Source organism: Semicossyphus pulcher, unplaced genomic scaffold, assembly GCF_022749685.1.
Source record: "Semicossyphus pulcher isolate SPU_LCO1_2020_fin unplaced genomic scaffold, fSemPul1.0.p SCAF_3, whole genome shotgun sequence".
Classification (NCBI taxonomy): Eukaryota; Metazoa; Chordata; class Actinopteri; order Labriformes; family Labridae; genus Semicossyphus; species Semicossyphus pulcher.
In genome coordinates this window covers 21,546,711-21,574,267 of record NW_027211704.1, presented here as the reverse complement: position 1 = coordinate 21,574,267, position 27,557 = coordinate 21,546,711, and the positions used below count along the sequence as shown (strand labels likewise).

The 27,557-nt window shown below is 41.8% G+C and overlaps 3 protein-coding genes across 3 annotated transcripts; all 3 read left to right on the top strand.

Moving 5' to 3' along the window:
• Positions 1–766: 766 nt before the first annotated feature.
• On the top strand, positions 767–9,792 carry LOC138606247 (evC complex member EVC). The gene is made up of 20 exons (XM_069678706.1): positions 767–1,024; positions 1,126–1,239; positions 1,426–1,512; positions 1,871–2,094; positions 2,200–2,284; positions 2,380–2,478; positions 2,638–2,766; positions 2,855–3,016; positions 3,114–3,330; positions 3,987–4,135; positions 4,248–4,346; positions 4,440–4,652; positions 4,757–4,866; positions 7,824–8,025; positions 8,169–8,393; positions 8,495–8,630; positions 8,879–8,981; positions 9,102–9,228; positions 9,314–9,410; positions 9,494–9,792. The coding sequence occupies exons 1-20, from the start codon at positions 845–847 to the stop codon at positions 9,637–9,639; spliced, it is 2,904 nt and encodes a 967-aa protein (XP_069534807.1). The 5' UTR covers positions 767–844; the 3' UTR covers positions 9,640–9,792.
• A 1,839-nt stretch (positions 9,793–11,631) lies between these two features.
• LOC138606631 (major intrinsically disordered Notch2-binding receptor 1-like) lies at positions 11,632–14,564 on the top strand. Its single transcript, XM_069679111.1, has 3 exons — positions 11,632–13,614; positions 14,029–14,247; positions 14,373–14,564. The coding sequence occupies exons 1-3, from the start codon at positions 11,632–11,634 to the stop codon at positions 14,562–14,564; spliced, it is 2,394 nt and encodes a 797-aa protein (XP_069535212.1).
• Positions 14,565–18,696: 4,132 nt separating this feature from the next.
• LOC138606126 (rac GTPase-activating protein 1-like) lies at positions 18,697–24,808 on the top strand. The gene is made up of 16 exons (XM_069678589.1): positions 18,697–18,781; positions 19,244–19,446; positions 19,634–19,785; positions 20,563–20,632; positions 20,732–20,785; positions 21,006–21,083; positions 21,230–21,344; positions 21,455–21,603; positions 21,736–21,900; positions 21,977–22,072; positions 22,252–22,450; positions 22,600–22,705; positions 22,819–22,951; positions 23,531–23,639; positions 23,839–23,947; positions 24,664–24,808. Exons 1-16 carry the CDS (start codon positions 18,697–18,699, stop codon positions 24,737–24,739), a joined length of 1,899 nt encoding a protein of 632 aa, XP_069534690.1. The 3' UTR covers positions 24,740–24,808.
• Positions 24,809–27,557: the final 2,749 nt, after the last annotated feature.

Sequence of the window (27,557 nt, the reverse complement as noted above, 5' to 3'; positions counted from 1 at the left end):
CTCACCGAGGAGAGCCGCTAGCTAACGGGCTGCATTGTTTCTTAACGCTGAAGTTGTTAAAATCCGCGATGAAAACATGTCTTAAGTTTTTTCTGGAGAAACACCCATTGTAGCGGCGTCTCTGACGAACAACAACATCCTACATGTGTGCTATTATTTAAGGAGAAACTATGTACGCTGCTTAAAAGATTTGTACACGAGCACATCGTCCATAATATCCGTTGCTGCACAACTTCGGGAAACATTTCCAAAACTTGGGAAGAACGGGCAACTCCTTAAGGACCGTTAAGAGAAATGTATATCCGTCAGTTTCCGGTTATAGCTTTCAAGTTTAAACAACCTAGATAAGTTCGTGGAGTGATGGAAACTGAAGATACCAAAATTTTGAGTTTATGGGCAAGCAAACAATACGCATAGATAGTGTTTTATTCATATACACGTTAATGAAATAATAGAGGGCAAATCTATCATTTTCTACAATGCACTTTTTTTGCTGCTTTTACATTGAAGGAAGGGTTACATTGTTTCCGGTCATAACCTAGCTAGCGCTACTGTCTTCTCGCAGCTCGCTCCTCCTCTTAAATCTCAGCCCATCCATTGGTTTAAATATACACCGACTTTGTCGTTTGGGGAAAAAAGTTTTGCTGTTTTTGCAAGTAGTGCGTTGCTAATGTTTCAAACTGTATAGCTTCAAGGGAGAAAACCATTTAAAACCATATGTCGGCAAGAAAGTTATCGTGAAGTTACTTTAATCGAACATGTGACTTTTGTTGACTTTAGCTGCTGGATGTTGACGATAAATGCTAACGTTCATAACGGTGGTTTTCCTACAGTCTAGTGAGAGATGACAGAGCAGGAGCTGATGGTGGAGTGCGGCACTGATGTGTTGGTTAGTTTCGGCGAGTCTCTGCACATTTACACGGGACTGTTAACAGTGTCTACAGTGTGTGGGGGACTGTCAGGGATACTAGCTGCTGCTCTTCTTTATGTCTTCTGCCTGAAGCCTTTGCTTTTGACCAGACAAGTAAGCAAAAAAACATACAGCCTGTGTTTCTGCTCATTACTGTCACAGGGACACTGTATTGCACTCCCAGACGTATATTCTCATGTGTCACCCCATTATAGGGCTACAATGCAAGGCGGCTGCTTGAACCTGATGTAGGAGAACTGGACAACAACCAAAGTGACTGTGTCAGCAACAGCAGGAAGGAGGCTCCAAGTGGCACTGCTAATGACAAAGTATTTATCTCTTTAACTTACTAGAGATTTGTTATACATTTACACAGGTGGATGTCCCAGGTACAGAAAGTTTGCTGTGGTAGATTGATGTCAAATACCTGGAAATGATGCCCAAACAGATGCCTCATCCAGAGTTACATTATTAACTTTCCCCTAACCTATTAAGTCTGTTTTCTCATTGTCCAGGAGAAGAAGCCGCCACCCGTGAACAGTGATGTGGCTGCTTTTGCTTCCAGAGCAAAGGTGGTTTATCCCATCAACCAGAAATACAGAGTAAGTCATCATAAATACACAAAAAACATTTAAATTTTGCCAGGTCTCAAAGGTTAAAGACTGCAAAATAATAGCTTACATATCTGACCAAACTCACTGATTTCATTAGGCAGTTAATGTTTTTGTTAAAACATTTGCTTTTAAATACATGAATAGTTTTAAGTTTAAATTTAGTAGATTTAACATAATTAAATCATAAAAAAGTTGGAAGCATTGCAGAAAACCATAACATTTTAAAATACTGTATGTTGTAGTCAGTTGGTTTATGATTATACTTAGTGTATATACATTTTCCTTGGCACTGCCAAATTAGACTCAAACTCATGTCTTACCTGCAACCTTTCACTTTGTCTGCCAGCCACTTGCAGACGGAGCGTCAAATCCGTCGCTACATGAACACTCCAAGTTGCCGGCCATGCCTAACGAGGAATCATCCTCCTCTACGGACGGAGAGTCTCTGAGCCAAGAGCAGGACAACGATGACAGCAGTCAGTTCATCTCCTCCTCGCTGGTCCCCAAGAGCCTGCAGAACCAGAGCTTCACCAGGGTCTCTCACTACCCTCACACGCTGACACGACCAGGGTAGGAACCAGCTGCCTTTTAACGTTTAAACCAAAACCATATGCCTTAACCTTATAGCAAGTATACACAGAGTTTGGTGTGATTTCTGTCCTCTTAACTCTGCAGTTTTGAAGGTAGGATCAGCCTTTACTGTTTGGCGCTGCAGGATATACAACAACACTGCTCCCAGCTTCAGGAAGAAAAATATCTTGTGAGTTTATGGCAGTTATTACAGTTTTAAATACTTTAAGTTTGGTCCTTAAAAAATGTTTTTTTTATTCCCCTTTTTTATTTTTCCTACAATAGATTTACCTTCAAATGGTGAAAGTAATATTCAGCCGTCGTTTTCCAAAAGACAGAAATGATGCCGACTTCTTCAGGAATATTCTCCAAATGCAAGAAAAAGTAAGGTCCAATGTCTATTACTGGAAAATGGCTTTCCATACTCATCACATGGTCTTCTGTTTTTCCACATTCTCTTGGCAGTTATTGACTGACCTGGATAAAAACACTGAAGTTAAGATTTTAAAAAAGGGAAATATATGTTGTCACCTGTCATTTCAGGAACTGAATGAGCTGAAGAAACAGTTGCCAACAGGCCACACTGCCAGCGAGAAAAACAATGATGCTCCCTGTACTTTGGAGGAAATAGAGAGAGCTCAGAAAGATCTCGTTGAACGTGGCCTTCAAGTGGTAAAAACCAGAAGACTTTTTAACAACTATACTCTTACTAATAAAATAGATTGTAAAATAAAACAAAAATGTCCATGTCTCTTCACAGTCTAGACGTTTCAGCAAACAGGTAGAGGACTTGTGCCATCACCTGCTAAAGAAAACCAGTGTTTTCTCTCCAGATGAAGCCCAGGAGCTGATTCTCTCTTTAATACAAGCTCTCCTGCTAGTGGAGAACCACCTGATGAACACACAAGAAGCAGACCTAAAGGTAAAGCAGTACTAGTTATTGGTTCATTTTGCTTCTCACATATTGTGCCACATTGTGAATAACCAGATATTACTCTGTCCTTTTGCACTTCTCTCAGAGGATCCAGCAGAAGTTGTTGTGGTGGGAGGAGCTGACGGGGCTCCTTCAGTCCCAGCCTGCCTTGCTAAAGCGGGAGGCGTCTCTGAGGCAGGGTTTGATAGCAACAACACTGGAGCAGCTGACGAGCGATGACGTCTTGACCTTCAGCCACATGGAGAAGATACTGTCAGAGGTTCAGGCAGCTCTGACCGAAGGCCTTCAGCAGTGCACTGAGGGTAAGACGTGTAGTTTTAGAAATACTTACTTTCATATCAGGAAATTCACTGAAAAGAGCTATCACGCCTTTTGGTAGTATGCTTTTTGTGGGTTAAAAAATAGTCTACTAACAGTGGAGTTATCCAAATACTATGAGGATGTGTGTATTTTTCTAACATATAACTCAACTAGTCTCTGCTGAAAGGTAGCAATGGACATTGTCTAGCCTACTTTTCAAACCTAAATGACTATCTCTCAAAATAGACCATTTTCTGGGAATCTTCTCTATCACTTTTAATAAGGCCAGGTTCTTTCAGGGCAGCACAGAATATCACATCTGTTACTGCATACGAGAAGCTCATGCAAATTCTGAACACAGATTGTTGCTGCTGATCTACCGTGTAAAAAAAGGCACGGTCAAATCAGTGTTTACATAAGTAAGGCATAGTACTGCATCTTCTGGGCTTTTATTTCCATTGTACTTTACACATATGGGCGAACATTCCTCCGTTTACACACCGTGATTAATGGTGAAAACATCTTTAAACTATGTCAATGTTAAAAACAACATTAATTACTCACATGCTACTACTATTCATACCACATTGATCTGTGGTTCCAAACATTTATAAAAGGCTCAACTAGTCCAGCTCACCCATGATCGATCATGTTTCAGAGTGTGCAAAGAAGACAAAGGAGCTGGTGAATGACAAGTGCAGCAGACTTGAGTCCAAGAGGAAGAAGCTTTTGAGGAGCCAGATGAAGGAGAAGAGTCGCGCCCTGGAAACGAGACAAAGTCACAGTGACCTACAGCAGCTCACCAAGGTCAGAACATTATTAACTCTCAAATCTATTTTCTTAGCTTTACAATAAGTGATCACATGTGTCAGAGGAAATTAATGCATGTCACTTCACTTATGTCTTACCTTTCCTCCAGGTGCACCAGGAGCTGCTGATGAAACACAGGCAGCAGGTTTGGGACTTGGAGCTGCAGCAGGACAACAGGCTGACTGAGGCCCTCAGTGAACACTGGAAGGTAGAAACTGGAATAATACCACTGTATATTCTGAATGTGTGTGCACACTTATGTGAATGTATGATAATCAATTGTGTGTATTTGTGCCTTCAGAAGCTCCGTACCTCCTGGTCAAAGAGGTTCGGAGATCTAGCAAAGGAAATCTTTCTCACCTCCGTCCTCGCTCAGTCAAAGCTCTCTGCTGAGCGCTGTGAGGAGCTGTGGTGTGATCTGGAGCAGGAGCTTGTTTCACAGCTGCAGCAGGTGGAGTGCGCTACCAAACTGCAACTGGAGGACATGAGGGCTCAGCTGGATGAAGATGGACAGGTAGATCCACATGCCGTGGATGAAAAACAAACAGCTTCACTGTCAGTTGTTTCTTTATGCTAAAAGTGCTTCATTGTTTCTGACTGAGCCTCTTTCTTTTGTAGGTGTGGAGTGAAGAGATGGCTCTGGTTCAGGCCTGTCTCAAACATCTGAGTGAAGAACAGATGAAGATCCTACGAGACATGGTGGCCAGACAGAGCTACACAATCAACAGGTGAGAATTGAAGACCTCTTAAAGTAGATTGTTCCTCAGTTGGAAGACCCTGAGGCAACTTGCATTGCTCTACTTTTGTGTTTTAGCTGCATCATTGTACCCAGAGCAATGCAGGAGCCAAAGCATTCCAGGGATTTATATCAAAGACTCTTAAGATGCCCTGTCACAGGGCAACCCCATGCCCTCTAGAGCAGTGGTTCTCAACTGGTGTAGCCTCACGACCCACCACCTCCTCCTTAATGACAAATCGTGACCCGAATTTCTCAACCACTCGTGACATATTTCCGAGTGAAACAGGACGTGCAGGCGGGACATATTAGAGGGATTTGATTTGATCGTTGAGAAGTGGGCGTAGACAGACGTTCTCCGCAGCGCAGTAGCTAGCTAACTGACCGAGCGTTCTTGGTGCTCTGCGGCTAAATGTTGCAGATTGATTGGTTGAAATTGTTTGGTGCCAACTTACGTAAGCACGCATGAAATTTAGTTTTACCGGAAGAAAAAAATCGGATTTTGATATAAGAATACAAAGAAATTGATTTTCTGTATTTTTTTTTGGCCTATATTGTCAAATAGATGCACAATATTACCAGGGATGTGATCTAGAAGGATTAAAATTACATTTTACATTTCACCTCGACTTTAACATCAAGCTGGCTGGGAGGTCGGTGCTAACTGTTAGCATTCCATGTGTTAGCATTGTTACACTGAGTGAGTGAGTGAAAGCCCAACATAGCAATAACATCATACTGTGAGAAAAACACAAATACTGTAGCTTAATGAAAGAAAACACAAAGACCATTTTGTGATAACGTATTTTACTCAATGTTAAACATGTTGGTCAAGCTCACAATTGTTTGCTACCTGTTCCTCCTCTGCTCACCACTGTTCAGACCAGGAAGGGCCAAATAGAGGGGAAGCCTGTGATTGGCTTATAAAGGGGGATGTTCCCTGTGGAAGGCCCCATGTTGGTAGAGGTGGAGGGGTGTTTATATTATTATGATATTAAATGTTATTTTAAATGCATTTTGAATAACTTACCTCAGATGTGTTTGGTAGGCTGTATATTGTTATTGCATATGTTTGGTTATGTAGCAGACTGCGTATTTATGTCCTTTTTCTTGATTGATTTTGAATTGTCAATTGTTGACTCTTGGTATCACCCAGGGGTCCGTTTCACAAAGCAGGTTTATTGAAAACTCTGAGTCTGTTAACCCTGAAATGAGGGAAACTCTGAGTTTTCCGTTTCACAAAGGGAGGTATTTCAAACCAGAGAAAGAGGGGTAACTCTAGCCTGTTTCACAGAGAGAGGTAACTTAAGCTCTCGGTCAGTTACCTTAGTAACAGACTCGATGAACCTAACCTGGTCGCGAGCAGGTTTTCTTCAAGAAACTCCAAGTTTCGCTCTGTCTCCTCCCTCTAGAATACAAAAAACCCTCATTCGACTTCCTCATTCATTCAGCCCGTCTCACGCGTGTTTGAGCGGTTACAAATTTTTAAAAAAACGTTGCGTCTCTGTGCTGCTCTGACCGCTTTGCAAAAGTCTTTTACAATTATGATAAAAAAATCAAAAGACAAATCTGTGTCAAAGTCATCATTTTTAGATTTTTCCAGAACCACTGCCGAGAGCGCTCAAATAAGACGCTGTAAGTTATTGGATTTTTTTTTAAACTAACACATTCAGTTTAATCAACATAAATTATAATGTATGTGAAGTCAGCATCATGTTAGGGATAAAGCTAATGCACATTAAAACAGCCACTGGATGATATTTAATCTGTTTAATATTTAAAATATGATTGAAGTGAGGTTCAGCCATGAGCCTGTTCTGCCTGAGCCGCACCTTTGAATGACGTTCTGGTATTTTATTTTTAACTGCTTCCATGTACGTTTTTTTCTCCCGCTGGATTGCTCCTAAATTAATATAAATTTTAGCTTCCAGTCGTGATTAAGTATTAAATAAATGGACCAGTTCAAACTTACAAATTTACTCGAGCAGCAGTTTCTTCCCACGCTGCTTCTCTCTCTTTTGCAGCTGCAGCCGTGTTACTTTATTTTTCTAAAAACATGCTCGTATTCGCTGAACGTCCGCATGAGGATTTCGAGCTCCACTGGTGTGACGTAGGAGGACCTCTTTTTGTATACCGTTGCCATGGTGAATCGTGGTGTCGGGGCTCCATTAATGCTGGCTTTTTACAGTCAGCGTGCACGCACTTAACTCCTAACCTGAACCTACTCAGAGTTGATTGAACTAACTCTGATCCGCTGTTCTGGAACCACAAACTTGCTTTGTGAAACAGACCCCCGGTCTTATAAAAGAGAAGGCTGGAGGTCCTTGAGGCAGCTGAGTGGTGGCAGGAGTTTCATTGTCTGAAGTGTAGCAAAGCAGAGAGCCCGAAAAGCTGCAAGAGCACAGGCTTCGGGGCCTTGTATACAGCACTCTTTTCCTTGTTTTCACTGTTTGCATTTTTGATTCATTTTTTTGCAAATTATTTTCTTCAGTTTCTTTTTGGGCCAGGCCTGCACTGTAAATATTGCTGCACTGGATCGTTGGATTTTTCAGTGCAAATAAATCCACTGGAACTGTATTTTTGTATTTTGATTTATCTTTTGAGCCTTAACCAGTAGGCCATACTTATATGCCCCTTAAGTGTTCATTATTAGGCTGTTAGCGGGAGCTAAATAATCTGCAGATACATCATCCTATAAAAAACAAACAAAAAAAGGGATTATTAAAACCTGAAAAACACAAAATACAACAGCTGCAAGTTAAAAAAAGTCAGTTTCTTCTGGGGCCTTTGGTCCTCTTTGGGGGCAGTTAAATTGTAAAGAAGTTTAAGGATGTGGAAGACTTTTTAAATGTATTAACAAGACTGCTTTCTTCAGTGTGACCATATTTATTCATTCAGATATTTTTATGAGTAACTTGAAATAATGCAATATTATCTTCTCTTTTTCAGCCAGGTGGGGAGGTTGATGGAGAGGAAACATGAGCACCTGTTAGTGGCAGTGCAGAGGTACTTTGTGGTCAGGCACTTCTGTCTGCACATGCTGAAGGAGATGAGGCTGTCCAAGCTGAAGGCTCTCTCTCAGACCGATTTTAGAGCTGAGCTAATGGAAGAGCCCGGTAAAAGTCAGACTTGTGTCAATGCAACTCTCAAGGTGGGGGAAATGTATTTAAATATTAATACATTCTTAAAAGCCCTTCAAAACAAAACAAAAATCAAGTTAAAAGCCACAGAAAAAAACAGGAGGTGTCTATCTGAAGTTGACAGCAGATTGATGTGATCCCATACCAACCACAGAGCAGCAGTGCCAGCCTCGCAGAGAGGCATCTGGGTCCGGAGAGTCAGCTGGTGGGACACAGCTTCCAGCAGGAGTTCCTGTCTGAGCTGGAAACGGGGACAGAGCTTCTTCAGAGCCACGCACAGCTAGTGCTGGGCAACGCCCTCAGCCACGCCATCCAACAGATGATGGAGACACCGCTTGCTGAGTCACATACTGTCCCAAAACAGGATGATGGCCTGAAGGTAATTTAGGTTTTTTCTTTTTTTAAGGAATATTTCAAGAATCTCTAAAGAATTAGAACCAACTCTCTGAGGTTTCTTAAGTTACTTTTTCTTTTTATCAGCACCACCTTACAGAGGCCGCCTCGGAGAGTGTGTATGTGACCAAAGATTCTCTCACTGCTCTGGTCCAAGGCTACCACTCACACCTGCAGGACATCATCAAACCATTGCAACAGGACCAGTCAAACAAACATCAGGGTGAGGTGACAAACACATGCACATCTCTGCATGTGAATAAACTCTGACACTGACATTAACTGCTGCTTTATTAAGACCAGATGTATGTAATACATGTGAAGAAATTCACAAATTGATGCTGTATTTACAGTATTTTGTTAGTAAGACACAGTTACAGTTAAAGTATGTTAAGTATTCAATTAGAAATGTACTTAATGTCACAGACTTAAAAAAAAAACTAATTTGGCTTTTGTTAACCATTCCATCAGAGTCAAATGAGAAAGAAGAGAGCAGCAGTCAGCTGAACAGATCGCTGCTGAGGGAGCTGGTGAACTGGGGCAAGAAACCCACCTCTGCTGAGTTTCAACAGAGGTACACCACACCTCCTTTCTGCACTACCACACGCATTTGCCTTTTCTACACACATTAGTCAGTCTTAATTACATTAAATAAGAATATTTTGGGGCCTTTCTTTGCTTTCTTGTGTTCCAGGGTTGAGCTCCACAAAAGGAAGGTGTTGGAGCAGTGTGAGCTGGAACAGGAAATGATGTATGAGGAACTGAGGCGGAAGAAAGTAGCCGAGGATCAGACCGTGGAAAGGATCAAAGCACAGCTGCTGGTTAGTATGCTTCATACCTGACAGCAGGTGTATCGCTTGATTTGAAAGTCCAGCTTGGTTATATTCTGTAAACTTTGTCCATTAGGAGGCAGAAGGAAGCTTCATAGATGAGCTGGCAGCCTTGGCCCGGGTTTCCCTGCACAGTCCAGATCTGGAGCCAAGCGATGAAGAGGATAACACAGGTAAACACCTTTTTAATCAGATAAAGACAATATCTAATCCTCACCCCTCTGTGTCTCTCCTTCATGATGTCATATTTCAACAGGTACGGAGAATGCTAACATACTGGACCTGCTCTCCCTGAACCCAGCATTAGATCCGGCCTTGAATCCGTCACTGACTCCAACGATTGTAGCTCCAGTGGTGAAATCCAAACCAAAGAGAAGAGAGCGAGAATCTCATCCCAGCTGAAATGTTAACAGTGTTATTAACACATCTTATACAGTAGTAATGCCCTGTATTTAAAGGAACAACGCTGTCTGTTGATACCAGTGTAGTTGTGAGGAAATTACTGCCCATTTGTTTGCATTAAACAAGGGGAATCTGGTCCCGATTTATGTGTAAATGGTGTTTTGTGTTTTCAATTTGTGTTTAAAGTAGTCAATTATATCTTTGTATATACCAACTATGAAAATGATAACTAAGCAAAATGTCTCCTGAGTGCTTTATTAAACTTTTTTCACATAGTATTCATCACCATCCTGCCGGTAATTCAGTCCTATACCTACACCCACATTGCTTTTCATACTGCAGCTCATTCACCACATTGATTCCTGAGCTCACGAGATGATGGATGTGCTGCTTTGCGGGCTGTCAGGTGTATTAGAGATGTCCATAGTGATTGTAGCAGAGTGCTACTACTCAGCGATGAAAGCTCTGCCCTTCCCCTGCCCTAATGGGGTTTTAAGTACAAGCCCTTATGGATGATAATGCAGAGTAATGGTGAAAAGTCTGGGTGGGCTGTACTCTGGCAGACAGATCCGTGTGTAGGCAGCAATCTAGCAGGCAATTTGCCCCCGACCTTATGCTTTACTGTCAGTTCTGAGCTTCAGGAGTGTCAATTAGCAAACATCAATTTTTAATCTGGCCTTCATTCCTGTGCTCAATTTGCACACATAACCAATTATCGCTATGGTACCTTGAGAAAATATGCTCCTGGACCTGACCCACTCATACACACTGGATTGTCCTGCCAACAGTGTGTATCTCAAGCTTTGTTTCAGTCTAAAACGTGGGTGTACTGTTGACTTTGCATGTGTCGCTGATCTATAGTGAGGGGAAACCGTTTGGATGTATTTTGAGGTCCCTTAGGGGACTGCAGGGACTTGTGGGAAGATGACCTGATTTCTAATTTTCTCCTCTCCTGCCTGGGCTGAGGGCTAGTCGCTGCTACAAACAGAGAAGCTCATGAAAGGAGTGTGTCAGAATGAGTCGCCCTGGATCTATTTGGATTACGGCCTCGCTATTTGCGTAAAAGTGGATTTTATTTGACGTTTTTCATGGACGCAGGCGCGACTGTAATTGTCCTTCAATAGATTCAGGTAAGTGGAAATACAACCACAGGCTGTCCTCCGCTTAAGCTGCACCTTTAGTGAGATGTTAAATACTCAAATGTGACATTGGTTTTGTCCCAGCTGATACACACACACACACAGCAGGGGATTTGCAGTATAGATTTTAGCGCCTTTTCCAATAATATTGCACTGTCCTTCAGCTCTTTTACAAAGATGCCTGTATTAAAGTTACTGAATGCATACAGTATATTTATCAATTCATCCTGCGTTTTTTCAGCATATACCCTAAAGCTGATGATAGAAATGCTAAGATGAAAAATGTACAGTGCGATGAAAATGTGCGCAGTGTGACGGCGTCATCAGATCAGATGGTCGGTTATTTTGGGGCCCAAGAATAAGGTCGCTTTCCAGATTCTCACTCAAAGGGCTTTTTCCATCAGAGCTGAAGGAGTCTGGGCCACTTCGATCATTGTCATATCTTCTACCAATTATAGACCATGCTGACTAGGAAGCTGTTTTAAATTTGAAACACTGTTGATAATTTTACTGAAACTTGACTTAAGTAAAGGTATTACCATAATCATTTGATTACAGTTATCAATATAATTATAGTCATGACAATGGTGTACATACTCCATGATTTAAGAGAATAAATACCTTATCTTAGCAATATTATTATAACTTTCAGACAATGTTGGGGGGGAAAAAACCTTTACATTCATATATATTTTCACTTCTTAGATTGGAAATTCCTCCTGGAATTGTGTTCTTTTCTTTATAAATTGCCTTTTGTGTTCTTTAAATTTTGTCACTGAATTACCTTGTTTTTGCTGTCTAAATAAAGATTTTCCTTGCTAACTGCCTTGTTCTCCCTCCCAGGTGAGCAGCCATGGCTAACCTGCAGCAGGAGTACCCCGGGGTCCTCCTGGGCATCCTGGAGGAACTGGCCAATATGCGCCAATGGCTGACCTTCCAGGACCTCTGTCGCATGGTCAGCACCCGCTTTGACCTGGAGCACCTCATCGAGCTCAGGAGTTTGCTGTTTGCAGCTGCCAGCCGAGACCCCTGTTTCCCAGCTACTCTCTTCAGAGACCGGGTTTCCGCCAGAGGCCAGGGGCTTTCACCCATAGGAGTCGCTGCTGACATCGTCACTATCTTCAATCTTATTCAGATGACAGGTGGAGTTATGGATGACAGCCAACCAATGAGAGCAGAGACGGTTCTCCCTGTCGACCAATCCCCAGGCCCCAGTCTGCCTGGGATCTACCAGCTAAACATTACTGGTCGAGACAGAGCACGAGCCCACTCTGACTCCAGTGACAGGCCTGTCGACTATCACTTGCTGTATCCAAGACCTAATTACTCTGCCCGGAAGCGGGGAAGTCTCCCCCCTGATCCAATCTCTCTTGTGTCCCCTCCTCCAATCAGGCCGAGGGCTGTGTCTTTCGACTTGCCTCACACCACACTTCTGTACCCTAGTGGTCAATTCCCAAACGAAGTGATGAAGAATATCTACCTGCCTTTGGAGACAGACAGCGAGTCCAGTGGAGATTCTGCACCCATGGAGGTGTTTGAAACTGAACAGGAGTCAGCCGTGGACCAGAAGAGAAACATTTTTAGGAAGGACTTCCACAACCAACCGCCTCTGATACCCCAGGTGACTGTAAGCAGCGAGTCTCCCAGTCCCAACAAGGTGCAGAAAAGCTTCGACATGATCCCAAATCCTTACCCATCACCAACACCAGTCCAACAAACGCCAGAGCAGCGGGCTAAACACGAGAGCCTTGACGACCTACAGGACTCAACTTACTTCGGACCCGGGTCGATTCCAGAGTGGTCCCCTCGGCACCTTCAACCTCCCAGGACCAAGAAGCAGATCTGGAGCAACAAGAGTCACAGTCTAGAGGACCGGATAGGCTCGGGCGTCGTTGGTATGGGGATGGAATTACAAGGGGGGCAACTACCAAGACGATCAACCCCAGCTATCAGCAATTTGAGGGGATTGTCAGTGGGTGAGGGTGGGGATATTGGATTTCTAAGTGGAGGCGATGGAGTCATGGCTAAGGGAACCCAAACGGACCCCCCGGACACCCGGCGTCTCCGAAGCCTGGTCCACGCAGATCGCCTCTCCTTCATGACCTCATTAGACGACCCTGAGTTTGGTGAGGACGACATCAGTGCCATCTTTCGCTTCTTGGACGACATAAGTATGTGTGGTTCCACGGGGGTCCTGCACCCCAGCGAGGGATCAGCAGCTATTAATCAGGACACCCCAGAAGCCAGACGAGGTCGCCTTGGCCAACTCCAAAGACTCTTCCACTCGCTGGAAAGCAGCGATGATGGGCTCAAGGCGAGTGTCTGTAAGCTGCTGCTCCGTATGAGCCAGATAGAGAGACAACTGGAGTCGCTGAATGATGTAAAGGCTGAGATCTCCCAGGTGCTGTCGGCTCTGCAGCGACTGGATGACAAGATTCAGCAGCCGCTCAGTGGTGGTGGACAGACCCCTGGTGGTCGATGGCTGGAGCCTCTCAGCGGTGTTTCCTCCTTTATGAGCCACCCTCTAACTCCCTCTGAGTCATCAGAGCCTCAGCCCCTGTCTGCTTCTGGGCATCTTTTTCCAGCGACCAGCTCTAGTAGTCTGGACTGGAGCCGATGGAACACTCCAGGAGAGCAGACAGAAAGCAGCAAAGGGCAGGCTGATCCAAAGGGGAGGAAAGAAGGGAAGAAGGATGTTTCATCTCGTCGTACCTCCAAAACTCAGCCTGAAGAGAAGAGTATCTCTGAATCCAAACAGCTGAATCTCTCGAACTCTGCAAGAGACTGGACAGTGTCATTCTCTAAAAGTAAAGATGGCAAATCTTCACACGGAAAGGTAGAGTAATTATACTATCTTCATTTTACGTAGTACTTTTAATGATACACAAATACATGTTTTAAGATGAGGAACAGATTTCTCTCCAAATGTGCATAATTTCTTAAATCATTTCCACTTGCACGCCGGTAGTCCAGTATTTGCATCATGTGAATATCCATGCTGTGCAACCTCAAAATGTGTAGCTGCCCTGTGGTCTGCTTGGTAGACATATTAATTGTGTGGTTGGTTGACAAGCTCATCCAGCCACTTTGTGGGATATTGGTTTAAATCTTTAGAAAGATCATTGTCTAGTCAGGGCAACAAAGAAACATGGCTCATCCATTTAAATCCATGTGCATGTTTAGTGGTGATTCTTGTATTGTCTTGTATACATTATATAAATAAAGTCTGTTTGGCCCATTTTCCTTCCAGGCAGATCAGTCAGGCAGCACAATGAACCTACTCTCCAAAAAGTCTTCCAGCCTGGTGGAACAAGTGTTTAATTCGTCCCTGTTCCGCCAAAAAGACAGCAGTCTGACAGGTGGACTAACATCTGGGAAGGTTATAGATCCCAGATTGGTTGAGGGGAGGGGAAGGCCCATATGGACTGTAGATGACAGAGAGGCACGGATCTCCCCTTTGGACTTACAGGTAAGATTCTTTTACCTTGAAAGGGCTACATTTAATATTCTGAACCAAATCTGACATAAAGCAGGGTCCCCAAATAGCATCACTCACATTTTTCAATCACATATCAATGATATCATCTTTCTCAGGGCCAGGAGTCTCTGAACCCCAACAACATGGAGTTCTGGATGGACGACATCTATACTCCAGGCTACGATGGTCTACTCAGGCGTAAAGAGGCTGACCTCCGCCGAGCCAAGTACTGCAAGCTGGTTGCACTTATCGCCATTGCAGTGATCATCATTCTGATAATCGTCATTCCCATTTGCACCATGGCGTAATGAACACCCTTTCGGAAAGACCTGTTGTTGCCGGATGCACACAGGTCCCTAAAATTGAAATCTCTTACTCTGAAATCACGCTTCCTCCCTGAGTTACTTCCTCGTGCAGTTACAAGAAATTGTAAGTAATCTCCGATGCAAAGTCTCTTTACTGCCCTTTAATTCATGTTTTTTTTCTTATTATTTCCAGCTGTCTGTTTTTTATTAATTTGAAAAATATCTCTGACTGTTCTGAACTTGTTATACTGAGCCAATGCAAACGTGTCAATTTATTTATTTCATTTTGTCTGCTCTTTTATGAGAAGCAGCACTCTATCAGATGCATTGTGAATCAGCTTCTGCCTGGAGCACTGCCTGACTCTTGCTGACTTCTAGCTGTTCCCCTGAGAACACTACAGGGCTTTTTCCACTTTAATGTAAGATAGTAGTTTTATCAGTACATAAGTGTTTCTCATCAACATTTTATAAGCAGTTATGGATTCTGTTGACAGGAGAGCCTATACTTTATTTTAGTTTAAATGATCTTGTGTTCCCTTTTAGTTCCAAGGTATACTTCTCAAACGAGCTTAAATCAATAAAACAATATTTTTATAGAGTCCCTTCCCATTTTTCAACCTTGAAAACATAAACTGTTAAATCCACTCATGAATGTGTTTGGCTGGAGTGTTTACCAAGAGTCGGATTTCTAGAAATGGAAGATAAATATCCTGTTGTTGTTGAAGCAGTGAAAGAAAGATGGAGCCTTTTCCGGTAAACACTCTCTGAGAGGGATATTCCACTTGTAATTGAATTGATGGGATGTTTGGAGTGCACCTATGCACATTATCTTTTCACTACACTCACTTTGCCAGAGCTTTCTCACATACCTACAGACCCACTTAGCACCAACTGATTCATCCGGCGTCTTTTCACACTGGATGGAAGTAGTTTTGCGAGTGGTGTGACATTCCATTTTGTAGAAACATCCTGTTAACTCAGGAGACATTATAGTTCAATCAACTTTTGGTGCCAGACTGTAACACATATGGAGGGGTTGACAGTAAAAGATGGATGCCTTTAACGTATAATGAAATGCAACATCATATTTCTGCAATAAAAACTGCCTTTGTGAAGCTACTGGTCACCTTTTGTGGAGACTCTATCAGGGAGGTGTTGATTGAACTTTATGTTAAGGCTGCAATTTGCAATACAGTGTTGTCACAATAAGAGGCACTTTCACAATATGCATTAATTAAATACAATCCCATCAGTGCTTCTCCTTCTTGCAGGATACATGCTTGGATTGCATTGAAGTGTTCATATTTTTGTCCCTCCCGCTACATTGCTAAATATGATTGATTTTGTTTAGGTTCATTAATAGTTCCATTTATGGGGTATACACCAAAGTGTATAGAAACTATGCATATGGTTGGGGAACTCTTTATCTAAATGCTTGTTTTTATTTATCTATATCCAGACACACTTTGTTCGCTTTGTGTGCACAAATATGCACAGGATGTATAGAGGTTGTATTCCGCTTCAATGCATCCTGCTAAGTAGACGCATATCTGCCAAGTGTTCCCCCAGGAGGCTGTTTGTGGATCCATTACCCTTTCCAATGGTGCCACTGAGGAGGCCAAACCCTGCAGTCAGCACAATCTGCAGGTGCTTCCTCTGAAACTTCAGTGCATTAGGGCCTCCTGATACTTTTTACACTCGTGAGATGCACTTGAAATGAAATTTGAACCATGTTGTTGTTGTTGTTGTTGTTTTATCCATGCACCTTTTTGACAGACAGCTACAAATCTGTGAAGTCATTATTCAGGTAAACACTTTGTCTTAAATAGGCTTGCAAATGAAAGAATGTATGTGCAGGTATCACAGTGCAAGTTACTGTTGTGCAAAGCTTTATATGATTGTCAGGGTGTTCGCTGACTTATGTTGCCTGTCTGAATAAACTCGGCAAAGTGGTACCGTGCCTTTAAGAATATTTTGTATGATCTGATAAACAATGCATCAAGACCTTATTGCTCTATATAATGACAAACATACATAAAACATAATGTTCATTGAAATGTCTCCTGAAAACAGCGTCTCTGTTTTGCAAAATTAATGATTTGTTATTACTTCCTGATCAGTTGGTCGATGCCAGATTACACTCAGGTAGTAGTAAAGGTCCACTCACTTTAACACAGGGCAAACAGGGATCGGTACAAGAAGAGAACTCTGGAAGTTTAATGACCAGTGACTGGAGGAGATTTATATATTAAGATGAATAATTGATAAAGACAGAGAGCGCATATTGACTGACAGATCCTATTATCTCAAATCAACTATAATGGGCCTGCAGAATTCAGAACACTCACACACATACAGTATGTACACACGTGCACAAATACTGCTCTGCGAACAAGTAATTCTAGATCACATTCACAATGCATTAAAAACACACAAACACACAAAAATCTGTTATAGTCCGATATAGTTGAGTTGTTTAAAAATAGTGTGAGTGAGTGAGACACCATGTTTAAATGTTACCCCATAGAGCTGGTGCACCCAGATATGCCATCCGTAGCTGATTAATGATGCTGTTGTGTGGATCCCATGTGCCAGGCCCTTAACAATAGGACACAGTCACTGACTGTTTCAAAGGATTTTATAATTTCACAACGCAGTGTTGTAGCCTATGTTTTGATAAATAGTAAGGAGTGGAGGAGGCACTGATTCTAACTCATCCCAAACATTCAGGACTTTTCAGACACATTGATAGATAGATAAATAGATAATAATAAACAAATATGTAAGAAAGTTCTTATTTATGTTTATATCTTACAATTTCAGCTAATGATGCTTGCTGTAAGTAGGATTTCTCAGACTATGGAGGTCATATGTAATAATGATATATAATCAGAATCAGTTTGATTGGCCAAGTATGTGGTCGCATAAAAGGAATCTGAATCTGGTTTTTCTTAACTCTCAATATACAGATACACAAAATGACATAAGAAACTTGTATCCTACCCTACAAATACCCTACAAAATATAATACAAAGTATTAATCTATACATAAATATATATGTATATATATATATATACACATATATATACATTATTTAAAACACAACATCACAGACATGAAACAATAGACAATAATGCAATGAACAGTGCAAATGTGCAAAGATAAATATTGTTATGAATCAGGTTGTTATATACAAGAGGTAGATGGTTGTAGTATTAACAGTATTTACAGAGAATGTGAAGTAACACTTTGACAAAGTTAACTGTTCATCGCGTGACAGCCTCGGGAAAGAAACTGTTCCTGTCTTAAATAGGTCCTGTAATGATTAATGTCCTGTAATAAATACCTTATAGAGAATTTGGTTGAGAGACATATATAAACTCATCAATAACTCTATTGGACCCATGGAATCACGTTTCGGCAACCGGGGGAAACTTCTGCCTTTAATCCCCTGCAGTTCCAGCTCTGGCTGTGTGGGGGCGATAGAGCGCTACCACTTCCGCCGCAGCAGCGGACGAAGAAGAAAATCGGCGCTGAGTTTGAACTTTGAAGAAGAATGTGCAAACTTTATCAGGCAGGTGTGGCTCTGCTGTTGCTGGGCTGGGAATAAACATCTAACAGCTGCATTTAACCACGGACGTCGTTACAATACATGACAGCCGCAGTATCACAGTAACAATATTGCCCAGGTACGTGTTTTGCTTTTACGTTTTGACCAGCGTAACAGTAGGTAACGTTAGCGAAGTGAAGCCAGCACAGCCGTGCCAAAGATAATGTTAGCATCCTGATAGCTTCAGGCTCAGTGACGTTAAACATGGAGTCACATTGATCCAATGTAGCTAACAAGCTTTCGAGGTTGTTACAGTGGAGACTGAAAATATGCTAACGCTTAAGTTTAGGTAACACAAGTTCAGCTGTTTTTCTTCAATATAACGATGTAATTGTTTGTTTTGCTTGGCATGCTTGAATGTTAACCTAAAGCTATAGACATGGAATAAAGTGTTTCCAACTTTAATGCTTATTCAGTGCTAGTCCAGAACAGGGACAGCAATGTAAAAGCAACACAACTATTTCTACCTACTAACCTAACGAATGTGATGTCATCCGTATCTAACCCAGCTGCAGTAAGACATGATGGAGCCGTCCTTGGTGAACCTGTTCAACCAGTTCCAGGGTCTCAGAGCCCAGGTGGACGGTCTGAATGAGAGCATTGAACCTCGTAAGTTATTTCCACACTTACTTACACTTACATCCCAAATTGTGGGAGTTGGTACATTGAAATTTTAGCGACATACCAAGAATGCAGTAACTGTACTGAGGCTAGAGCCTCTGCTTTTGCAAGGAAAGGGTGAAAGGGCCACGACTAGAGACATGCTGAGATAAAAGATGGGGTAGCCCATGACACAAAAGGGGGTGTAGTAGCTTTTGGGGTGCAGTAAAAATTTCCATTTCAATAGTCAAGGTAATGCTATTCTTTTCCATTTTCACTTTGAAGAAAGAACTGTTAATCATTTGTACTCGATCCCACAAAAACCCCTGTCCTTCTGTCCTCTTTGATAAAGTAATTTGCATCATTGTAACTAAAAAACAAAGTCTGGAGGCCTAATACACATAACCACCACAGAGGATGAGAGTGTGTTGTGCACAGCAGCAATACAAAATCTTCTGTTTTCTTATTCAGAGTTCCTCCAGATGGCAATGAACTTTGAGGAGTGCCGTAAGAAGTGGCTGCGGGCAGGTGAGGAGCTGGTTTCCTGTAAGGAGGTGCTGGCTAAAGCAGAGACTGAGAGGGGATCCCTGGAGGTCAAACTTAAGCATGCTCGCAACCAGGTGGACGTGGAGATCCGCAGGCGGCAGAAGGCCGAGGCGGTCTACGAGAAGCTGGTTGGTACAACACTACTAATGAATCTTGAATATCTCCGAATATGTTAATGGGAAGTTAGAAAAAAGTAAAAAGTAATTCTTCACATAATGCTGTCTGCTACTGGGATTGCTCATTATCACTTATTAATGAATTTGTCTGTCTTTATCTGTGGACCCTGTTAACCTGCTGGTTTTGGGGATGTAACAGGAACGTCAGCTACAACTGATCCGGGAGCTGCTGATATCAGAAAACAACGGCAGTGTCCACCTGAGTGAGGAGCAGCGCTCCGCCCTGGCCTTCCTCAGTGCCCACTCCCAGGCAGCACAGGCTGCTAAAGGCAACCTCAACACTAGTCGAAGGTCAGACCCTCCTTATCTGGTTCTGAAACATCTAAGGGAGCACCATCTTTGTGTTTTTTTGTTCCCCCAAAGAGTACTGATAAGGCATTGATATAGATTTTGTTAGGGATGCACAATATTATCGGCACGCTATCGGTATCTGCAGATTATGGCTTGAAAATGACATATCGCTTGAAATATCTGCAGATATTTTCCGCCGATAAAACGTTTTAATTATGCCTAAATGCTCCACGATTCCCTAAAAAAAGAAGAGAAAATATTTTATACAAATAAATATGGCATTTTGTACATAACCTGCTTTTCTTATATTGCCCAGTGAATGTGCACATTTTATATATACATTTTATGTTATTTCTGCATCTGCCAGTAGGCCACTACAATAAGAGAAGAATCTCAAGATAATATTAAAAAAAAAAGTGCTGAAAAGAGTTGGATTATATTGGCATACCGATATCAGCAAAAAATCCAATATTGTGCATCCCTAATATTTATCTTACCACAGCTTCTCATCCTTTCTCTAGCTTTCACTTTTATTAGGAGTATAATGCTGTCTACACTTTATTAAGCTGCCATTATTTAAAAAGATGGTAACTGCCATTAACTGTATGGAGGTGCGGACAAAATACTTCATGCTGCAAGGAAAATAATTCAATATGTGAAAAATAATTCCTATGTGTGTATAGTTTATCAGAACATTGTTTCACTTTCAAGCCAGCAATAGAAACAACAAGTTCTTCAGAGAGGGAGAATAAATTCTGGCTTTAATCTATTTTTCAGATTAACAACCATCGATGAATCAGCGTCTTTGTTGTCGGACATCAGCTATGACCAAACAGACGACTCTCTGGTATGTTGGCTAAATTTCGTTTTAAGTTTAGGATCGGAGAAGACAACAGTGTTAGGGTTATTATAAGCACTATGTTCTAACTCTCCACTTTCCCTGTAGGACTGGGATTCGTCTGCGATGAAGACTGTGAGACTGAGGAAACGGCAGAAACGAGTGAGTCACGTCTATATACTGTCTGTCTCCTTTCATGTATGAATGAGTGATTTTATTGTTTGTTTAAGGAAGGATGTAAAGGTATGGTAGGATATCGGTTTGATTTTAGTCTTTGTTTACATTAGCGTAACTTTGTCTTGCTGTTTGGACAGCCAATCCATAAGAAAGCGTTTTTGAATGTTATTTTAATTTGTAATATTTTGTACATTTGAACCCACAGCGTTCCTCCAGAAAACTCCACGATGTTCCTCCTCAGGCTGTGAAGAAACCTCGCTCCACTGGGCGCACATCAGACAGGGTAACACTGACCTCTGCCGCTGAATGTGCTTTATAGCACCAATATAATAATAAGACAAAATGGCATCAAGAGAAAATATACCTTAGTAATGTTGCTTTTAATTTTGTTGAAATTATTTATTTATATATATATTTTCTATCACTCAGATGAATGAGTCTATAGTGGCCAAAACCACCATCACTGTGCCTGTGAATGGTGGAACTGTCGAGGCTGTCTCCACCATTGAAACTGTGCCTTACTGGACACGCAGCAGAAAGAGTGGTAAGATGCTGTAGAATTTCTTTTTGACGACCCAAAACATTAACATTTATTAGACCGTATTTTTTCCAAGTGAGTTTTGGGATTTCATTAACATGTGACTGCATCTACAGCTGCTCCAGCATGGGCTGATACGACCACTACTGACCAGTCTGAGACTGCCAGTGAGGCCCCGAGTACACCTGTCACAGACTTCCCAGCCCGACTCCGAACCCCCAGAGCTAATGGAGGAGGAAAGAAGCACCAGTTCGTATCCAAAACTGTAAGCACACGCATTGTGACATTTAAGTGTTTCAGATTTAGACTCTATATCTTCCTCCATCATTTCACCTTATTTAAATGCCGCCGCTTGAAGTATCCACTCACCTTGGGCTCTCTTCCCTCTATCACTAAGGTGATCAAGTCAGAGTTCTGTGCTCCGTGTGGAAGAAGAACAAAGTTTGGAAAGATGGTCCTCCGCTGCCAGGACTGTCGGGTTGTGACCCACCCAGAGTGCCGTGACCGCTGCCCCATGCCCTGTAGCCCCACAGCTGTGAGCACTCCCATGAAGACCACAGAGGTACTTGTTTCTCTTCTTCATGTTATGTTTCTACCTTCATATTACCGGCATATAAATTGGTGCATTTTGTTTGCAGAGCACCTTGGCTGACTTTGCCCCAGCCACCTCTCCAAAGATCCCAGCTCTGCTTATCTACTGTATTAAGGAAATTGAATACAGAGGCCTACAAGAGGTAAGAAAGACGTCATTTAAGTCCTTGTTTACTTGTCACCTTCATGTTCCGCTCTGATCCTTTCCCTTGAGCCATTACAGTAGATAACTTCTCTCTAATTAGTTATCTCATTCAGTCGTACGGTATCACAGGCAGCCAGACAATGAGAGCTGCTTTCGTTTATCCTTCCCTCGCCTCAGGTTGGCCTGTACAGAGTCTCTGGCCACGAGCGCTTGGTGAAGGAGCTGAAGGAGAAGCTGATTAGAGGAAAGACTCTGCCTCCTCTTCACAAAGTGGAAGATATCAATGTTATTACAGGTGTCCTCAAAGACTTCCTCAGGAAGCTGCCGGAGCCACTGCTCACCTTCCACCTCAACAAAGCCTTCATGGAGGCAGCCGGTGAGTATCTGCAGTGGTCTTTATCTATGATTATGTTATATTCTTTAAAGAACAAGTGTTTGTGATATAAGTGTGTTAAACAGCTCCATGAGATAGAGGGAACACACATGTACATGAATATTAAATGACTGGTGGTAATGTGTTTGTAGAAATCCAGGATGATGGCAACAGTCTCGCCATGATGTATCAGAACATCAGTGAGCTGCCTCCACCCAACCGGGACACTCTGGCCTGCCTGATGATCCACCTGCAGAAGTAATTTTCTTTATATTTCAGCAGATAACATGTGTAGGAACAACATGGTTGCTTATGTCTGCAGTACAGATATACCTGTGTTGTTAAGTCTCTCCCACCCGTTGTGTTCCCAGGGTCTCCCAGAGTGTGGCTACTAAGATGGATGTGAACAACCTGGCCAGAGTTTTTGGGCCTACACTTGTGGGTCACGCTGTTCCTGACCCAGACCCCATGACCATCCTACATGACACGAACAGACAACCAAAGGTAAAGCACCTGAAACTAAAGGGCAATCTACACAGGCATTGACACGCATGTTCAATGCTGCAGTCTCCACCAGCAGCTTATGCTTTGCAGGAGGCGGGTGTAATACGCGAGTAATTTTCTGCTGCTCCGTTCATTTTACGCATCAAGTCTATTCTTCCCTCTGCTCCGCGTCAGTGAAGTGTAGAAAGCCATTAACTGCTATGTAAATACACGCCAAAGAATCCATGTTAAACTACGTGATCTCTTCTTTTTGGCCAACTTCAGTTTCCTGTTGAAGTTATCAGTTATATCCTACATAAATACAGAATTTATGCACAATTAAGAAATCACTGCTACCCCATTTATGGCCAGGAATCGCAACTACCATTGGATAACTTTGAGACTCATCTCTGCTGTAGGCACAGAGAGTGTAGATTGCTAAATAGATGCTGCCATGATGCTTACGTGTCGCACATGTCTGTCGCCATAGTGTTGGTGTAGATTCTCAGTAAGAATAACTTATAGTTTTTATAGTTTAAATATGTGTTTAAAAGCTGATTTTGACCATAAGTTCTGAATTTATTTGATATCTCTCTCTAGGTCATAGAGCGATTGCTTAGTATTCCAGCAAACTACTGGCGCCAGTTTGCTTATCCAGATAATACAGGCATGGACTATGCTCACCCCCCTGATACTCCAGACCACAAAGGTAAGTTACTGACAAATGATTACTGAGAATAAAAGTTTCTTTAAATCAAATAACATAGTTTTTGCTATTTTATTTTACTCAACTGGAAATGGTTCACATCATATGACCTATGAGAGATTAAAAGTGTTGAGCGTTTATTTTCTGTATATCAAAATAAGCTGTTAATGTGAGGATGAATTGATCTTCAATTGATCTGCAGTGAGCATATTGGGACCGGTGACCACTCCAGAGCACCAGATGATGGCAAAAACACCTTCCTCCAGCTCGCTATCCCAGCGCATGAAGCACACCCTCTCCAGCACCACCATGTAAGTTCATTCATACTCTCACACACACTGTCGCACAGTCTGGAGATAAAGCAGAGCAACATTCATCATTTACCCTCAATCAGGCAAAAGACATAAGATATTACAAAAAAGTACTCTCTTTTTTTTAAGTCATCCAAGATTGACACATTAATTCCCCACTTGCCATAAGTGTCTGTTCTGCGGACAGTAAAATATATGAACAGCAGCACTCATGACTGGCTCCTTGTTTACTTGTGAGCTCCTGTACACTTTCAATGAGCAGATCCATCGTTAGCGTTATTAGTAACACCTGCGCTTTTCCCACTATGGCATTACAAGAGGTCCAATCAGGCACAACAAGTGAAAACACCTGTGTGGGTCAGCTAAGGCTGTGGACCGTTAACTTAAAGAATCATGTAGGTCCTTACATTAAAACAGACTGAAATTCACAACATTACACAGAAAATAATGTGAGTCATAAAGGTAAGTGGAGGCTGGTATGTAACCATATATGGGTTAAACACCCTTCCCTTCAAGAGGATGGAAATTTGTACCCCAAAAATGTTGAACTTAAGCCAGTGTGTCACAAAAAGAGTTCCCATAATAAGAATGATTCCTGTTTTATCTCTTAATATTTGTCTTCACATTTGTTGTTGCTTATTGTAAATTCTAAGACTACTCATATTAAACTAAACATTTTGCCGTCTGCCCCCTTACCCCCCCTCCCTCACCCTTAGATTTGGGAGCAAGAGCAAAGCATGCTCTGCCTCTAACCGCCAGGGCCAGTTCTTCGCTTCTCCGCAGCTGAAGTAATGGTAAAGGTTAAAAAAAGTTACTGGGTTACTAACTGCAATAACTGAATATATGTATATTCACATAATCATGTGGGAAAACTACTGTGCAATTTTAGCATGTAAACTTTTTTATATAACTATTTTATGCAACACTTTCTACCAGATTTTTTCTTTGAAAAGATTTCTGCATGTAAGTTTGTTTTTATACCTTTTGATTACTAATGATTTATTATTGACCAACACTGCTGCGACATCTATACGACTGTAAGGAAATTGAAGGATTTAATGACCAAACAACCACCGATTCAACGGTCATTCTCTACTAATGATGGTGTTTAAAAGCTGTGCATTCGCTAGTGTCAATGCATCTATGAACCTGTGGTTTTAACTGCAGTGCCAGATGTGCTCGAACACACGTGAACACACACAGCTGCATGGAGCAAAGAGGACAGATGTTGTATTTCTGGCCAGTGTTTTTTAAGCTTTGGTTGCCTTGTTTTTGTCCTGAAAGTGACACCTTATTTGTTTCATGAATTAACATTTTGTTTTATATTTATGTTGATTGTGCCAAAACAAATCATGATTCTTTCTACGGTTTAACAAACCCACAAATTGAACACTGATACTGGATGGAAAAAAGGTTTCATTTTGCACTGTATCTATGCAACTATCTGAGAATGTGTTTTCTACCTGGGAGTACTCGCCACTAGAGGCTGCTGTTGCACAACTTTTGCTGTGCATGCCTTAAACAATGAAGATGATCTACTGTATATTATGCACACAACTGGTCAGTATTACTGACACTCGTTTCATTAATATATGAACACATCATTTAAAACACTGTAAATTATTCCTGCCAGAAGCCAGTTTATTGATATTTCTCTCACAAGCCAAAGAGCCCACCTCACATCTGTATTGTCATCTAAAAAAATAACAAATCTGGAGCTTCTTTAACTTGTAAATGTGGGAATTAATTTGCATGCACACTTATTTGTATTTACACAAATTTTCTTTTACAGTTGCGTCACCCGTACTGCACAAGAAATGACGTTTTCTCTGAGGTGATTTCTTCTCTCTGCTGCTCACTCGCTGTCGCTTCTTATCAGCTCCAGATTTTAGCGTGATGATGACATAACTGGTTCAGATTTTGGTTATTTAGAAGAGAAATATTCATGTTGACAAACTGATTTCACAGTCTTCCTTTATTACACCAAAAATAGCCATGTTTCACTGCCAAAGAGGATATGTGCATAGTTTGTAAGACTCCAGTAAAATTATGTTTTATACATCCTTGTACTTTTATCCTGTTGTATTGTTCTGTTTATATAATGAAATATTGTCTAACTGATGCAGTTACTTTAACCCAATCTTTTGTGGACTGAATGTAAACACTTATTCTGTTGCTAAGCTCAAATACAATCATAAAAGTCGATGGTTGAGCTGAAAATAAAGCATGAAAAGACGCATTGTTTTGTCTGGGTGGGTGTTGTTCATGCATGAGAGAGGCATCTTGGGCGAAATGAGCCCTTATAGAACATGAGAGGCATACATGTAGCATGTGTAGGTTTTGTTTCCAGCTTTTCAACATAAATAAAAAGCCCTCTTACACCCGAGATGCTGAAATTAGCACTACCCTATTAACGGTGAGTATGCTATTAATGCCCAATTCACTCAGCCTCAAACCTTAATTCATGTGTGGCCCTCTTTATCTTCATTCTCCTGCTGTAAAATGAATGTTGGTCATTGTTATTCAAGATCTCCAGTGAAAGAGCAAAAAGCACAGCGCCAGTTATTCCAAAGCCAACGTGGCACTGAATGATAATGCAATTTAGCTCATTGTTTCAATAGTCATTACAGCTATTTCCATAATCTATTGAGCTGAGTGGGCAGGCGACGAGCTCTACGATTCGTATGAATTAAAGCAGGGATCATTTATATATCTTATAGTTATTCCATTAGCAGTTGCTTTGGAGAGCGCTAAACCAGGCTGAACCCATTGACATACATTTTATAATTTGGCCTCGTTCAATACGGAGCTTCAGCTACACACGAGGCCCTTTGAGATCTACGCCCAGCTGTTCGGGGGGGAAATGAAAATATGGTGCAGAGTTCATCCAAATGAGTTTTTTTTTTCGCACACAAAGAGCCACGAATAACTGCAGAGAAAACCCCCCTCCCCTGGAAAAAAAAGTGTTTGAATTTCAAATCAACATTAATAGTTCATTAGCCTGAAATAGGGTCTCCTGTGTGTCGATCTGTCCGCTCATCGGGGGATTGTGTGTTTATTTATGCTGTACGGTGCAGCATACGCTCGGCGGCTGCAGACATCAAACAGCTGGCAGTGTACAGTGTGTCTCTGTAGCTCCATATCCCAGCATGCCCCAGTGTGCAGTGATAGAGCTCCACTCTGCTGTGGGACCAGACAGGGCCAAATGAGTAACTAGTCCAATTAAGAGCTCTTAAATAAATTACAATGTAAGCTGGTAAACACACAACAACAACGGTACTGTTTAATTCTTCTATTTATACAGTGAGCTGCAGGCTGCGGTGCCAGAGGAAGCAACAGAGCTATCTCAATCTGTGGAGGCTGAATACAATCAATACATGATTCAATTCATGTTCAGTTATCGACTGATCGAAAAACAGTCTGTGTGTTGCTGTGCCACATGTGGTGGGTGTCTGTGGGGTTGCTAGAGGGCAATAATGTCAGCGACTTTTAGACGTTAACTCGATAACTGCCAGTCAAATCCACCCATCTGATCATGTATCGAATCAATATGTCTGTTTAAGTACAAAGCCTCAGTTACTACCAGACAAATGACTTATTTTTGTCTACT